The 15303-nt window shown below is 38.5% G+C and overlaps 1 protein-coding gene across 1 annotated transcript; it reads left to right on the top strand.

The window, feature by feature from the left end:
- The first annotated feature begins 3163 nt into the window (after positions 1–3163).
- Positions 3164–7193, top strand: LOC149812375 (homeobox-leucine zipper protein ROC8-like). The gene is made up of 10 exons (XM_089992667.1): positions 3164–3712; positions 4026–4143; positions 4248–4436; positions 4557–5027; positions 5116–5217; positions 5290–5499; positions 5602–5779; positions 5877–6145; positions 6240–6329; positions 6414–7193. The coding sequence occupies exons 1-10, from the start codon at positions 3516–3518 to the stop codon at positions 6798–6800; spliced, it is 2211 nt and encodes a 736-aa protein (XP_089848793.1). The 5' UTR covers positions 3164–3515; the 3' UTR covers positions 6801–7193.
- Positions 7194–15303: the final 8110 nt, after the last annotated feature.

Raw genomic sequence — 15303 nt, 5'->3', positions numbered from 1 at the left:
GGTGGGAGCAGAACATGGGATGAAGGGGTCAGCACCTTCACCCCAAGCCCGCTGCCACTCAGGTGACCTGGGAGGGTGCATAGTGAAAAATATCATGAGATTTACGAAAATCTCACGATAATATTGTGAGAAATTGCTTGAAAGTTTAAAACGACAATTTCTTGTGAGATTTATGAAAAAACATAAATACCATAATTTAAATACAATATTTATTTTTTAAATGGCTATTTATTATGAAAAAATAGTGTATTTTTATTTTAAAATCATTTTTATTCGTATTTTTTATAAAAAATATTTTTTTATATTTTTTAATTTATTATTTTATTACCAAAAAAATATGAATGTGAGAGTTATGGATGTTGTAACCCAAGACAGAAATTATGTCTTGCATGTAGAACGATTCTTGATAATCAATTTTATAAAAAAAATAATAAATCAATGGTTTCGAGGTAATGACTGGTTTTTAGATATGTAATGCACATCGTATGAATACTTCTGAGAAAAATAAAAGAAAAATATGTTTCATTTTTTGTAAATCTTAAAGACTCACACAAATCATGAAAAAATTAAGATTCTGCAGAAAACCCGAATCTCAAACTTTTTCGTACAGGATATTTGGTTCAAAAAATCTAAAAAATTCATATGATGAAGCTTTTCGACAAACTCATATAATTCTAAAAGTTAACAAGCATACTTGTTACCAGAAAATTTGGGATGACACAATCCCTCTCAGATTGGGTCAGGTGATTGCTTATTTGAGAAGCAAGATTCTGACAAGTTTTGTTAGAACAAAAAAAATAGCCTCGGTTTCATGAATTTCTATGGGCAAACGAAATCATTTTTCTGAGATCTACCACTTTAAATTGAATAATAGCCTCTCATATTACTGTCATTTTTTATAAAGTTATACATGTTCGTTTTGATGATATGTCAAACCCATTAATAGTATGCAAATTATGATGTTATGCAATTCTTAATTTTAGATAATATCTTGACTTGTTAATTTATTTTTCTAAAATCATGTACTTGATTTTGATGTGAGATGTTAATCATATATATGTTGATATGATAAATGCCATGAATATGTTGTATGTATGCATGTCGAATACTTGTGTATGATGACATATGAGACTCCATGTTAAGCATGTTAAGCATGTTAATTAGGCAAAATAATGTGCTTAATAATAATGTGTAATTCTATAAAATTTATGGTTCATGTTAAAGTTAAATTGAAATGAGTCTCATGTATCATGAGGTCTGATATGTGACATGTGTTATGTTGTAAGTTATATGGGACATGCATAAAGCTCAAAATGTGAGTTAGGTTAGATGGAACCATTGGAGTGCTTGTGAATACATGGTTTGACTTTATTAAATATGCTTATATATACAAACACTTTAACTGGACTTTTAGGTACTCTTTACTAGAAAGCACCTATCTATCTTGAGTTGGGTTCAAATGAGGTATGTTAAGACACTTCAATGATGGTAGAGAGTGTTGGTTCTTGCCTTGTAAGGTTGTAGCTAGAGTTGCCCAACAGCGGAGCTTGTAGCTGGCGAGCCTAGTGAGTTTGTAAAAAGATTTTAATTTTAATTTTTGATTTTTTTTACCAAAAAAATGCAAGATCTATAATTCTTTTTTAATTTCTCATGAGTTTTTTGAAAAACAAGATTTTGCTAAAAAAAAAAAACCATTTGTCACTATGGGTGGGTGTCTAAATACCACACCTTTGTTGCAATCTTTTTAAAACTAGATATAATCCTCTAAAAACACGTCATTTTCAAATACCACTTATTTTTTTCTAAAAAGTATTGTATTTTTATACTCGTACAGTCATATTAATGCAATAAAAAAAACTTCTTTTTAACATTTTCTTCATTGTATTTATATACAATCTATTTTCACGTTTTTTTGTTTACGCCGATACATTCACGAGATGTTCTCGTGAAATATTTTTTTTTGAATATATAACGAGAATTTCCATCGAACAGAAAAATTCCTCGAATATACTCTTTCACGAGTTTCTATAAAATTTTCAATTTTTAAAAACTTCCCTCCGAATTTATTTTTTTTTGAAAGGAATTCAGAATTCCCCCCATTTTCGGAAAGTGTTCTTCTTCCTGATCATACAGTCTGGCATCCACGTCATCACAATCTGAAGCGCAAATTGGCGAATCCGCTCCTGTAATTCCGCTGAAACTTGTCGACGTCACGCCGGGCCTACAACCGGATCTAGCGTGCAACGTATGGCCCTCCCGGAGACAGCTCGGCACGATACGTGTACGGTGTGGACAGCGCTGGGCGAAGGGATCGGACGGCCAGGACACGCCCTGCTGACCCCACCACCTCCGTCCGGAGTCAAGGGTGTGGGCCCCACCGCTGCTTCTTAGCGTACCGGAGGACAAATCCGGAGACGAGACATCGCATTGATTGCCGTCTGACTCGGTCACCAACCCCCCGTCCGACGGCACAAATGGACTGGTACTGCGCTTGAAAACGACGCGCCTTTACACCGAACCGGTTCCCTTGACTAAATGCAACCAAGCATGAGCCACCAAGTAAATGGCGAGGTTATGGTCGTGGGCATGACCGAGTTATCCAAGTGACTCGCATTTTAGGGGCCGACATTACACGCAACCATCGCTACTGGTCAACCCCGAGTCCGAGTCGGGTTTAGTTATCAAGGGAATGAAAAAAAAGTAAAACCCTATCCATGGTGGCATTTTCGTTATTTCTGAAAAGGAAAGAAACTTTCGTGAAACAGGTGAAAGAATGACCAAAACACCCTCATCTTTAAGCCGTTTTCCCGCCAGAAGAGTGGAAACCTTGTGACTCTAATTTCCGGAAATGGACGAGAATTTCTTCTTTACGTTCTCGAATTTCATGGAATTTCCGGCTTTGGTCGGTAAGTTCTCCCTCGTCACAGCAATCAGGGGCGTTTTCGTCATTTAGTCTAGCCATTAAAGGGTTTTGCAAAATCTCGTCAATAACTACGCCGTAGATTCCTTTCGCTTAGTTCGCTTGCAACTTGCCGGAAATCGGATTTTCCGGCGACCGACTTAATTGCTCGGACCTGCACCCTGATACGTGCTTACCAAACTCCGAGAGAGCCCTCGCTTGCAGAGACGACTATAACTATCCTTCTTGAGAGACAGAGAGAGAGAGAGAGAGAGCCATAAATTCATCCGTTACACGAGACTCTCTCTCTCTCTCTCTTCTTGGTTGTCATAATAACTCCGCGTCCATTAACTCACTTCTATTTCAGAGAGGCTGAAAATCCCCAAGGAGATCGAGGCTGGATTCTATGGTCCACCGGGCGGTTTTCGCCGGCGAGGGTGCCGTTTTGGTGGGGGAGGGGGAGTTATGAAATGGGTAGTCGAGAATCGAGGTTGAGAGTGAAGGATTATATCTCTTTTCCGTTGGTGGGGTTTCCCCAATTTGTGGTGAAGGGATTGTGGGGGACTTAGGATGAAGAGAGATGGTGAGGGGAGAAAAGTTCTGGTAAGGTTTATCGATGTATTTGCATGGGTTGGAGGAGCCATTCGGGGGCGTGAGAGGGTCGGGATGGGAGCATTGTGACCGAGGAGGGGAGAAGAGTTTGATGCTGGTGACAATGGAGGGAGGTTCCGGCGACGATCAGGATGTGTCCGATCCCAGGAAGAAGAAGAGATACCACCGTCATACTGCCCGTCAGATTCAACAGCTAGAAGCGTAAGTTGAAAACTCTACAAAAAAGGAGAGAGAGAGAGAGAGAGAGAGAGAGAGAGAGAGAGAGAGAGAGAGAGAGAGAGAGAGAGAGAGAGAGAGAGAGAGAGAGACGAAACTCTAAAGGAAAATGATCTCCTTTTGCTTTAGGTCATTCTTCGTTTTGTTTTTGTTTTTGTGTGAAGTTTCAGTATTAGTTTTGGTGTTGGTAACTTGGTTGTGCTCATTGCATGCCTACAATTTGTTTTTGTTTTTTTGTGCTTCTTGGGGTAAAAGTTTTGAAGGGGTCTTTGTTTCTTGTTTGTGTTGGGGTCTGAAGGATGTTTAAGGAATGCCCTCACCCAGATGAGAAACAGAGGCTACAACTCAGTAGGGAGTTGGGTCTTGAGCCCAGGCAGATCAAATTTTGGTTCCAAAACAGGAGGACCCAAATGAAGGTACTTACTTCTTACATGTGAAAGTATGATTTCTTTTAGGCTTTTTTTCAGTTTGTTGTAGTTTATTTGTTTTGATGGTTATGAATATAAAAAAAATGTATCAGGCACAACACGAACGTTCAGACAATTGTGTACTGAGATCAGAGAATGACAAGATCCGCTGTGAAAATATAGCTATAAGGGAGGCTCTCAGGAATGTGATTTGCCCCTCTTGCGGTGGCCCTCCTGTGGGTGAAGACATGTATTTTGATGAGCAGAAACTGCGTGTGGACAATGCTAGGCTCAAAGAAGAGGTTGATGAATTCTTCCACTTTTTGTTGTTACTTAACAGCTTGAATTATGTGTCTGAGATTTGGAGTTTCTGGGTAGTTTTGTTGATGGTTTGCTCTTTCTTCTCTTGGGGAAACTTTTAGCTTGACAGAGTATCCAGCATTGCTGCAAAGTACATGGGAAGGCCTATTCCGCAACTCCCACCAGTTCAGCCTGTGCATATGTCTTCTCTGGACCTAACTGTTGGGGGTTTCAGAAGCCAACAAGCACTGGGTCCATCCCTCGATCTCGATCTTCTTTCGGGTAGTTCATTGGGCGGTTCGTTGGTCGGACTGCCTGTGCAGAGCGGAGGGGTTGCAGAATTGGATAAATCCATCATGGTGGAGGTGGCCACCAATGCCATGGACGAATTCATTAGGCTGTTGCAGATGGACGAGGCCTTGTGGATGAAATCTGTTACTGGCGAGAGGGAGATTCTCAATCTGGAAGCCTATGAGAGAATTTTCCCTCCAGCAAACCAGTCTAAGGCTCCGGATGTTAGGACCGAAGCATCCAAAGATTCGGGACTGGTGATCATGAATGGAACGGCTTTGGTTGATATATTGGTCGATTCGGTGAGCGAACTATCTGTCTCACTTTCAGATTTGTTTAGAATTTCTGAAGTCATGTAGCTTCTGCTATAACGGATTGATTTAATTGCAGAACAAATGGGCGGACATGTTCCCTACCATTATTTCTCGATCAAGGACAATCGATGTTCTTTCTGCAGGCATGGCGGGCAATCGAAGTGGTTCTCTGCAACTGGTAAGCCAAGAGTGATGACTTTTTCCTGCTTTGCAAATGGGTATTTTGAGTTCTGACTAGGAAATGGTTCAGATTTATGCAGAGTTACAAGTGCCTTCTCCTTTGGTTTCAACAAGGGAATTCTACTTTCTTCGTTATTGCCAACAGCATGGACCAGGGACATGGGCCGTAGTGGATGTTTCCATCGATTGCTCTAAAGAAATTCAGTTTAGTTCTCCCCTGCGATGTAGAAAGCTGCCATCTGGTTGCTGGATCCAAGATATGCCTAATGGCTATTCTAAGGTAATTCAATTGAGAACTAAAACTTAATGTGTTATTTCATTATTGATCCTGTAGAACCCCAACAATTCCATGCTTAGCATATTGGGTTAATGCTTTTCCCAGGTCACTTGGATAGAACATGTTGAAGTTGAAGATAGAAATACGGTTCACCGAATCTATCGAGAACTTGTTAACAGTGGACTAGCGTTTGGTTCACAACGATGGCTTGCAACATTACAGAGGATGTGTGAGAGGTATGCTAGCCTAATGGTGACTAGCATCTCATCAAGGGAACTTGGAGGTATTGGTCTTTTCTGTTCTGCCGTTTAACATATCTTTCAGCTCTGAATTTTTATTTTATGGTCCCTTGTTTGTTACATTATGTATGTTTTAAACAGTAATCCCCTCCCCTGAGGGAAGGAGAAGCATGATGAAGCTTGCCCAGAGGATGATTAACAACTTTTGCACGAGCATTAGTGCCTCCAGTAGCCATAGATGGACCACACTGTCTGGCGTGAACGATGATGGAGTTCGAGTCACTACCCACAAGAGCACAGACCCTGGCCAGCCCAACGGTGTTGTTCTTAGTGCGGCAACCTCTCTGTGGCTGCCAGTGTCTGCTCAAACTGTCTTCAATTTCTTTAGAGATGAAAGGACCAGAGCGCAGGTAGCATTAGTAATTCCATCAACAAAACTATGTTCAACAATAGCAGGAACTCAAACACTTAAAAAAATTTGTTTATCTGTTTATAATTTTCCAGTGGGATGTCCTCTCTAGTGGTAATTCAGTTCAAGAAGTTGCTCACATTGCTAACGGTTCTCATCCTGGCAACTGCATCTCATTGCTCCGTGTAAGCAGCTATGAATCAATTCGACCATTTACTTGTTCATCCTTTACTGTGGGAGCAACATTCCTAACTCTACTCTGTTTACAGGCATTCAATGCTAGCCAGAACAACATGTTGATACTACAGGAAAGCTGCACAGATGCTTCAGGGTCTCTAGTAGTGTATGCCCCAGTTGATGTTTCTGCAATTAACATAGCAATGAGCGGTGAAGACCCTTCATATATAGCACTCCTCCCTTCAGGCTTCACGATTTCACCAGATGGCCACCACGACCAACAAAGAAGTGGCACTAGTAGCAGCAGCAGCAGCAGCAGCAATGCCTCAATGGGATCATTGATAACAGTGGCATTCCAGATTCTAGTTAGCAGTTTGCCATCAGCTAAGCTCAATCTGGAATCAGTGACCACAGTAAATAACCTCATCAGCACCACTGTCCAACAAATAAAAGCTGCCTTGAATTGCTCTGGTGCCTAATGTCTACCTCATTAACTTGACCTGCAAGCCCTTTAAAGGATCAGAGAAGCCTCAGTTCTTGCTGTCTGCATTCAAGATATTTGTGGTTCGCCTTGAATGCTTCCATCAAGAGCTGACCTGCAGAATTTTCCTTTTCTTCTCTCTTTTTTTTTCCCTTTTGTTTTTTGTCTAAGACACGCTCCCCCAGAAGAAGAATTCTCAGCACTAAAGAAGGAAAGAAAGGTAGAGGAAGACCTCCAAAGAGGGAGTCAAGAACGCACCATAGATGTCTTATTTTGTGCTATATGGTTCGGGTATTGACTTCTATTCAGGGGACTCCTCTCTATAGGAAACTTTCTGATTTGGTTTGTAATCTCTTTATTTCCTTTAATTTCATTTAGTTATTTCACACAAGCTTATTCATTTCCAACTTTTTCTCTCTCTCTCTCTCTCTTTTATGCTTCATTGCTGCTGTGTTTTTATGCCATTGTAGACTATTGATTCTTTTCTTGCTTGTTGCTCTTTAACTGATAGCGGAATGTACAGGGTAGTTTGGTCATTATTTGAAAATATTATGTCTCCGTGCACCATTAAAGCCATTCCTCTCATTTCCTTGGGCAATTGGGTGGCGTTTCTTAAATGCCATTAAATATTTTTTCTTTTATTTGGTGACGTATATTTATCAAAAGGAAATCCTAGCATTTATATAATTATATGAAAACGATTCCTAGTTAATGTGCATGAAATGTGTAATAATATTCCAGATTGGTTGAAAGTGAAGTTGCAGCATTTTATTTAGTTTACAAATCCGTTAAATGAGGAGAAACCCATTTCAAAAAGTGGTATTTGTTTTGGTACCTCTACCATTCTTAGCCCAAAAGAATGAAGGTCCACTTAATCAACAAAATGCCTCTTAATATCAAACTCTTAAATTTAACAAGACATTGTTAAGATTTTTTTTTTTTTTTTTGTGTTATGGAACTTTGGTTTGGATGTTCAGTTACGAGCCTAGAGGTGCCACGTTTGACCATGGTCCTATTTTGGTGTTTGTGGTGGTATAAAACTTTGCGAGAACTCTCCTCCTGTGCCTGTTAGGGATGGGTTTCAGTTGGCCAAGGGATGAACTCGTTGGATATCGAACTTTTGACCTTGTTCAACTTGAACACTTTAAGCCAATCCACTTAGCCAATTTGGTGGAGCGCTGGTGAGAAGTATTCTTTAGATATTTTTTTTGGTAGGTCTAATGTTATATTGCAAATTCTGTACTTGATTATCCAAGCCATTTATGAAGGTGTTAGCAATCTAAACTTTCACAATGTCTTGATCGCCCCTCAAACTGATGCTTTGTATCAGAGCGAATGGCGATTTGTCAAACAAGATATGCTGTTTTGCAGAGCATAAATATGGCCTGCAACTATTTCTTCAAAGGATCATTATCCTCTGGAAATTGTTTCTTTTACAATCTTAATTAATTTAGTAGGAATGGGAGGGGGGGAGTTCCTCCTGGTCGGGATATGGAATACAACAGTATGTTGGTTGTGTCCTGCATTGATTCTCAATGAAAGGAGGGAAGTTAAATTCGCCGGTTTGATTATCAAGAAATATTAAAAAAAGAAAACTTGTGTGGGAATGGTCGAGCTATTGATTGCATAGCACTGAAAATTGTGCTTGTTAGAGTTCGAGTGAGACCTAGATCCTTAAGCAAACAGTGAGAAGTAGTTTAAAGCATTTATGAGAGTTATTGAAGCAGCACGTGTGGCAACACCTAAAACAAAGCTCTCAAGTAGGCCATGATGAAGCTGGACCCACAGGCATTTGTAGATTTGAAGAGGTTCATTTATTAGACACGGCTGCCGTATAGCCCAGGGATGCAACCAACTGCCATCTTGAGGAGGATGCACATGCTAGTGCAGCAACTTCGTTTTGTGTTTTGCTGTTTTACCAAAAATTGGTCACACAAGCCTCGATCTACCCAGCCAGATGACAGCCCCCCTTTCATAAAGTCCGTTTTCATTCTCTTTCCAGACTTTTTAAATTTTTATAAAATTTTAAAAACTCTCTCTCTCTCTCTCTCTCTCTCTATATATATATATATATATATATAAATATAAAATCTTAGTGTATTTAATCCCTTGGATCTAGATCTCATATCGGAGCTGCGAAGGTCTCTTGTCAGACCAAACAACCACCCCCCTTCCCCCGGTTTCAGGGAGCCGTATATCATGACATGGCATATACTCGCTCGCCACGTGTCAAAACCTTGAGTAGGGAAAATGGGGAGAATGCCTCCCCATTTTGCCCTTCTAATTTGAAAAAAGGAAAAAATAAAACATGGCGAGTTTTGTGGCGTTGCTCTTGACCATCGGGGATCGATTTTCCGGTTCTAGCGCGACCTTTCTCAATTTTGAGAGGGAGGGTGGTAGAGGGGTCTCCGCCATCACCTTCCCTCCGCCACCACCCCCGTTCTTTGAATCGGAGAGCAGACAAGGACATCATCCCCTTTGTAGGGTTCTGATTTTCGCAGAGAGGAAGATGAGAAGCAAATATTTGGGTTTCTGGAGAGGCCGGTTTTAGGGCCCTCCCTCTTGAAACTGAGGAAGGTCTCACCGAAATGTTCCTCCAAGAGGAACGTCGTCTGCCTAAACCCTGTTGAAAAATCGATCCTCGGAAGCCAAGGGCAACGCCACCCCATTTTTTTTACATTTTTTCAATTTATAAGGGCAAAATGGGGAGGCATTCTCCTCATTTTCCCCACTCTCAATGCTTGGACACGTGGCGAATGGGTATATGTCGTGGCAGATGACATGGCGACTCCTCCCCCCTCTTTCCATCAGGCTAAAGATCTATGATTTTTTTTTTTTGGGTTGAAAATCAGATTCCCGGTTTGGAAGGGGTTCCTAACAAGGTGTGGGGCCCATTCCTTGAGCTGGGTGATAGTTACCGGAAGCGTAGGAGGGAAAGCGCACTTCAGAATTGGGAAGCGCCAAGGGAGAAGGGTTGGGAAAACTTGCATCCCTTCCATTTCTCACGCTTTCCTCGTTTCTCTCTCGCTTTACCCTTGCTTCCCACTCGTTTCGTTTTTCACTTCTCACACGCTTCCAAAATGAATCCCGCTTCAACTTTCTTATTATTTTTTAATAGTTGCTTACCAGCATCCGCTTCACGCATCACTTCTCTTATTTATCTCACTTCTTGGTAACAACCTTTCGAGCGACTGAGAAAATGTCAACAAGTCACAAGAGGGCTTCTTCGAACAAATGCCAAAAGCTGAGACCCAAGGACCAGGTTAGGAAGGACCTAAAAAAAAAATGGAGAGAAAACTCACATGGGCCCAAAAGAATCACTTCAGAAAATGGTCAACTATCATCAGTTCGGTAGAAAGTCTGGTTGCTCTATAAAAATATATGGTTGACACTTCTTTTACATCAACTCAATATAAGCTCACAAAGGTCAAACAACAATTTGAGCCCTTCCACCTCTCGTTATGAAAAAAAACTAGCGTGCTAAAAAAAAGACAACCACAAGTTAGTTTATAATTACAATGGTATAAAGGATGAAAGACCTTTCGCATGAGTTATCCCACGACCCTAGGTAAGCCTTCAAAAATTAGGATTCTATAAAATAATCTTTTAAAAAACCATAAATCTAAAAAAAAAATCAAAAAAATTAAAATATTTCAATAATCCAAAAAATTAGAAAAGCCAAGAAAATTCAAAAAGAATTTTCTTTCTGTGATACAAGCTATTATCTTCATCAAACCCTTCTATAGACAAAACTAAGAAAACTTTTGTCGAACCCTTCCTTTGTTTTCAGACAATTTCCAATTATGTCTTTTTGTCAAAATCATGTGGTGGCATATTAACGAAATCTGAACCTATTTAAAACTCAAGAATAGTACATTATAAAGTCATCTAAAGTCTAAATCTCTTAGGCAAGAAGAAATCTCTAGCAACTAAGCATACAAATTCCAACCGGTCCAGATGGTCTTGAAAGCCCGAATTACCTCTGGACATTGGCCCGACCTCATTCGGTAGAACTCACAATGGTCTCCATACCCCAGTTGTCCTTGAATTGATCCGGCCTCATTCGGTAAGACCCAAAATGGTTTTAACAGTCCAATTCACTATGACTCACACAATCATAAAAAAAGGATAAAGCTTGATCATGATGCTCGACATATCATTGAAAGATCATTAAAGGTATTAAATCTTCTCCAAAAATGAATTCAGTTCTATTCAAAATAATCATTTTTTAAGTAGATTTCTGCACCTAAGAGTCTACCAAATAAGACATCCAAGCCCTTAGAAAAGATAATGAAGTGATATACTGAAAATTATGTATTTTAATCCAATGATTCTAAGCTCATGACTCTATAAAGATGAATTATAGAGACATAAGATTATTATCAGTGAATAAGTGTGAAGCCTGTGAAACCCACCTAGGCAACCAACTTTCTAGGGAAATAGTTGGGTGTTATACCTTCAATGATAATCTTTTTCATCGGTTGCCCCCATTGATGAGTCTTTTTCTTTTGTCAATAGAAAATTCTTAAAAAACATGTAAAAAGAGAGAAAAAAAAAGCAAAACACAAAAAAAAAATTAGTGTATTTAGGCTAGCATCTATTGCAAGTCCATGGTGATGTGGTAGGCTCTGATCATGAGGCTGCTTTAGGGGTAGAAGTTCAAATAGAAAGACATGTGTTAGGAGAAAGTTAATACTTAACTCTAAACCTATGACAATGTTGCAGACTTTGGTCATATGACTTTTGCAAGAAAATGTTGGATAGCTAGGGTCATCCTCCCTAGACTGAAAAGTCATGAGTGTAAAATTCATAAATTTCTTACTTTTATTAAATTCAATAAAGATGAATTTTGGTTCAAAATTTCTGAGTATTTACTTTTATAAGTTATTCAACATTTAAGAAAAAAATTATAAAATAAATTCAATACAAATTTAAAGGGTTTTAGGGAATTTGACTTTATAATTATCCTCCTAAAGATATGAATTTGAAACCGATATAAAATCCAATTCAAATTAAATTTGGATCCGATCCAAATATATTAGACCTGGTGTTTGAATACTGGATCTTGGAGAGATCTAAAATCCATTCTAGGGTTGAGTTTGGATTTTTAATTGATCATAATAGCAATGAGATCCAAATTGGATCTGAGTCAATTAGGAAACTTAAATAAGGATCTTAATTAACCGATTAAAATTTAATTTATTCTAAATTATCATAAGAGGATAGGGTGGCTCGACTCTAGTGGGACCCACCTATCCAAGAGCTGAAGGTCGGCCCCCTTCTCTCTCTCTCTTTATGACATGTGAGACATGGTTTAAATATATATATATATATATATATATATATATATATATATATATATATATATATATATATATATATATATATATATGTGAAAGAAAAAAAATAAGAGAAAAAATAGGCAAGTGTGGGTCGCTCCTCCTACTTAAATGAAAAGCCCTTTTTGGAATACAAAGAAACAAAGGGGAAGGATGGATCAACCTCCCCTCTTCTCTTTATGATAAAAGATAAAACAAAGAAAAAATATAAAAAGAATAAGACAATAAAGAAAAAAAACAAAAGACATAAATACCTAGCTTGTTGGAGTAGGAACACCAAAGGTGAAAGAGGGGGTGCACCCTCTCATCTTTCCCATTCTTGTGAAGGGATCCACAAGGAAGGGGGCCTCACATGCCTTTTTGTCTCTCTCTTTCTATATCTCCCTCAAGTCTCCCTTTTTCTCTATATTGATTTCTCTCTCTCAACTCTTCTCTTTTCTCTCTCATCTCTCTCACACGGTTTGAGTGAAGAACTGCCATTAAAGGAGTTATGTGGTTCAGTGTTTAGAGAAAGGTACACATGTGGGGCTGATAATCCTCGTTTGTGTTTTTATCAAAACTTCAACAAGGTAGATTTTATTGATGCATTGCTCATAAATGATTTTCCAACATATAGGACCATGCTAGGTGCACATCACTCATGTGCATCGATCCACCTTGATCAGCAAGATCGATGGCATAATGGATGTGAATCTAAACCATGCGGTTTATGCAGGTGTTTTGATTAAAGAATAACAAGAAACAAATTTTTATTCTGAAATCCAAATAGTTAATATTCTGCATGACATGTTATTTTAGACTTTTAAGGTCTTGTGGTTGTTTTAAGCATTCTTTTAGGTGTATCGATTTTTATCAAACGTGATTTAAGAATATGAATATGTTTGTTACATGACTATTATTTCATGGTGTTAAATGATACATGTTGATCGATTATTTCTTATTATGTGAATCGATTTAAAGGTAAGAATGGAAATATGAGACTTTTCGATTTGGAAAATATGATGACATTACATTTTAATTTTACTGTTAATGTCATCTAGAACTATATTTTCAGTTCATCAATGTTTATGTGTTAGTTATGATTCACTGATTTCAGTTTTTGCTTGCTCCCATGTACTTACACAAAAAAAAATATGGTTATATATATTCGAATGTGGGTCTGAGGGTGTGTAGAGGATGGACGGGGGCCTACACGACCCTAGTCCCTTCCTCGAGCCTTTTGGTTGAGTGGGCCAAACCAAACTAGACCTAGCCAGTTTTACCCAGCCCGGCCTGGGTCTATTCTTCTTGGACCTGAGCGCAACAACAGGGTGCACAACACCTTGCTGGGCGCTGCTGCTTCTCATGGCAGTACACCACATGGGCAGGAAAGGGTCTACTTGACCTCCAACCTCCAGGTTATCAGACCTGCTGCAACAAACATCATGTTCGTTGCAGCCAAATAAAAAAAAAATGCTAACTGGGTAAACCACCATCTCACTATATCTCTCATGGTAAATAGAAGGGTGTGGCACCTTGCTGAGCACAACAGATGCAACCTGTTGTGTTGAGCAAGGTGGGCAACAGTTGTTGCACCTGCTTAGGTGCAAAAGACTGGGTTTAATCAAATCCGCTAGCATGCCTAAAATTAGGATGCAGCCTTCTGTAGTTCACGAAACATGTAATGTATATATACCTATATGAAAAAGATATGTATATATATATATATGTGTGTGTGTGTGTGTGTGTGAATACATATGTACATATAAAACTAATGTTTGCGTGCATATGTGCATTATTCAATGCATTAAGTTGTCCACTATTCTAATATTTTTGGGAACACTGTGAAAAATAAGGTGCTTTGTGGTCTTTCCCATCATTTTATGTGATTTAGCGTACATGAACGTGATATGGCATAAGTTGCAATTTTTATCACTTATGCATGAAAAGATTTTTGTATCTTTCATGAACTTTGCGTGTTTGTTTCACATATGATTATCCATAGTCCCGAATATGAATGCATGTTATTAAATGTGTGTGTTTGATAAATTGTATGATTGTGGATATATGTATGGTTAATGGATATACGAAAGCTAAAAAATGAGTAAAGCAGGTTCAATGAAACCTTTGTAGTGTCATACAAGCACTTGGAATTGTGTTTGTGTGACATGTCAATATTGTGTTGTGATGGTGTCTTGAGTGCATCTGTGTGTTCTGCCTGCGAGTTGGGTACATGGTTGAATTGGACTAACGGAGTACTCTACGTATGCCCAAGATAGTAAAAATAAATAAGTGCATGAACATAAACATAAATTAAAACCCAACTGGTTTTGTACCAGGGCTTTGTTTATGATCTCGATAGTGTTTTGACAACACAAGTACACTGGATGGGTGATCATAATGTACCAATAAATAATGTTTGACTACCACATTGGTATAGTCGGTGTTCTTTCCATAAAGGCAAGCATTTTGTGTACCCTGGCGCAATACGCGGGCTCTCAAAGCCCAGGCAGGTACAATTAATGTCATAAGTAATAAAAAAAAAGGTTAATGCTGATCTAGTTCTGGTGCTATCTTGGAGATGGTAGATGCTCTGGTGTGTTGGTGTTGTATGCCCAAACTTGCTACAAGTGGCAATAGTTTGATGGTTCCTCGTCTCAGAAAGTTAGAGAACCCGATCTACCACTTTTGAAGTAGGGGTGTTGGTAGTGTATGCCCAAAACTTTTACAACTTTTGCAGAAGTCAGATACATCCTAAAATCTCAACCTTTAGGAGAATTCTTTTGATCATTATACTGCCATGTTAGGAATCTGTTTCAAATAGTCATTTAGAATATTAAAACACTCAAGCATAATACCTCTGAATGGTCTCATCTGTCTCGAAGTAAGAGAATTGTATGTACCTGTAGGAGGTTAATTGTGGAACATAAATGATAACTATACAACTTTACATTTCTAAATGCAATTGATTTTACACATTGATTTATGTGAATGCACTATGGTTAGCTTCAGAATTTGCCTTGAGATATGTTGTAATTCTGTCATTAATAAATATTCTACATTTATTTTTTATAATGCATGTTTTTATATGTTTTATAGTAATTTTGTTATTAATGAATGTTCAACATTAAATTTTTTATAATGCATGCTTTTACATGTTGATACGTTGTTTGTGTGCTTTGA

Source organism: Nuphar pumila, chromosome 17, assembly GCF_984573655.1.
Source record: "Nuphar pumila chromosome 17, dmNupPumi1.hap1.1, whole genome shotgun sequence".
In the NCBI taxonomy this organism is placed as follows: Eukaryota; Viridiplantae; Streptophyta; class Magnoliopsida; order Nymphaeales; family Nymphaeaceae; genus Nuphar; species Nuphar pumila.
The sequence above is the reverse complement of the archived record's forward strand: the minus strand, read 5'-3'. Positions and strand labels throughout refer to the sequence as shown.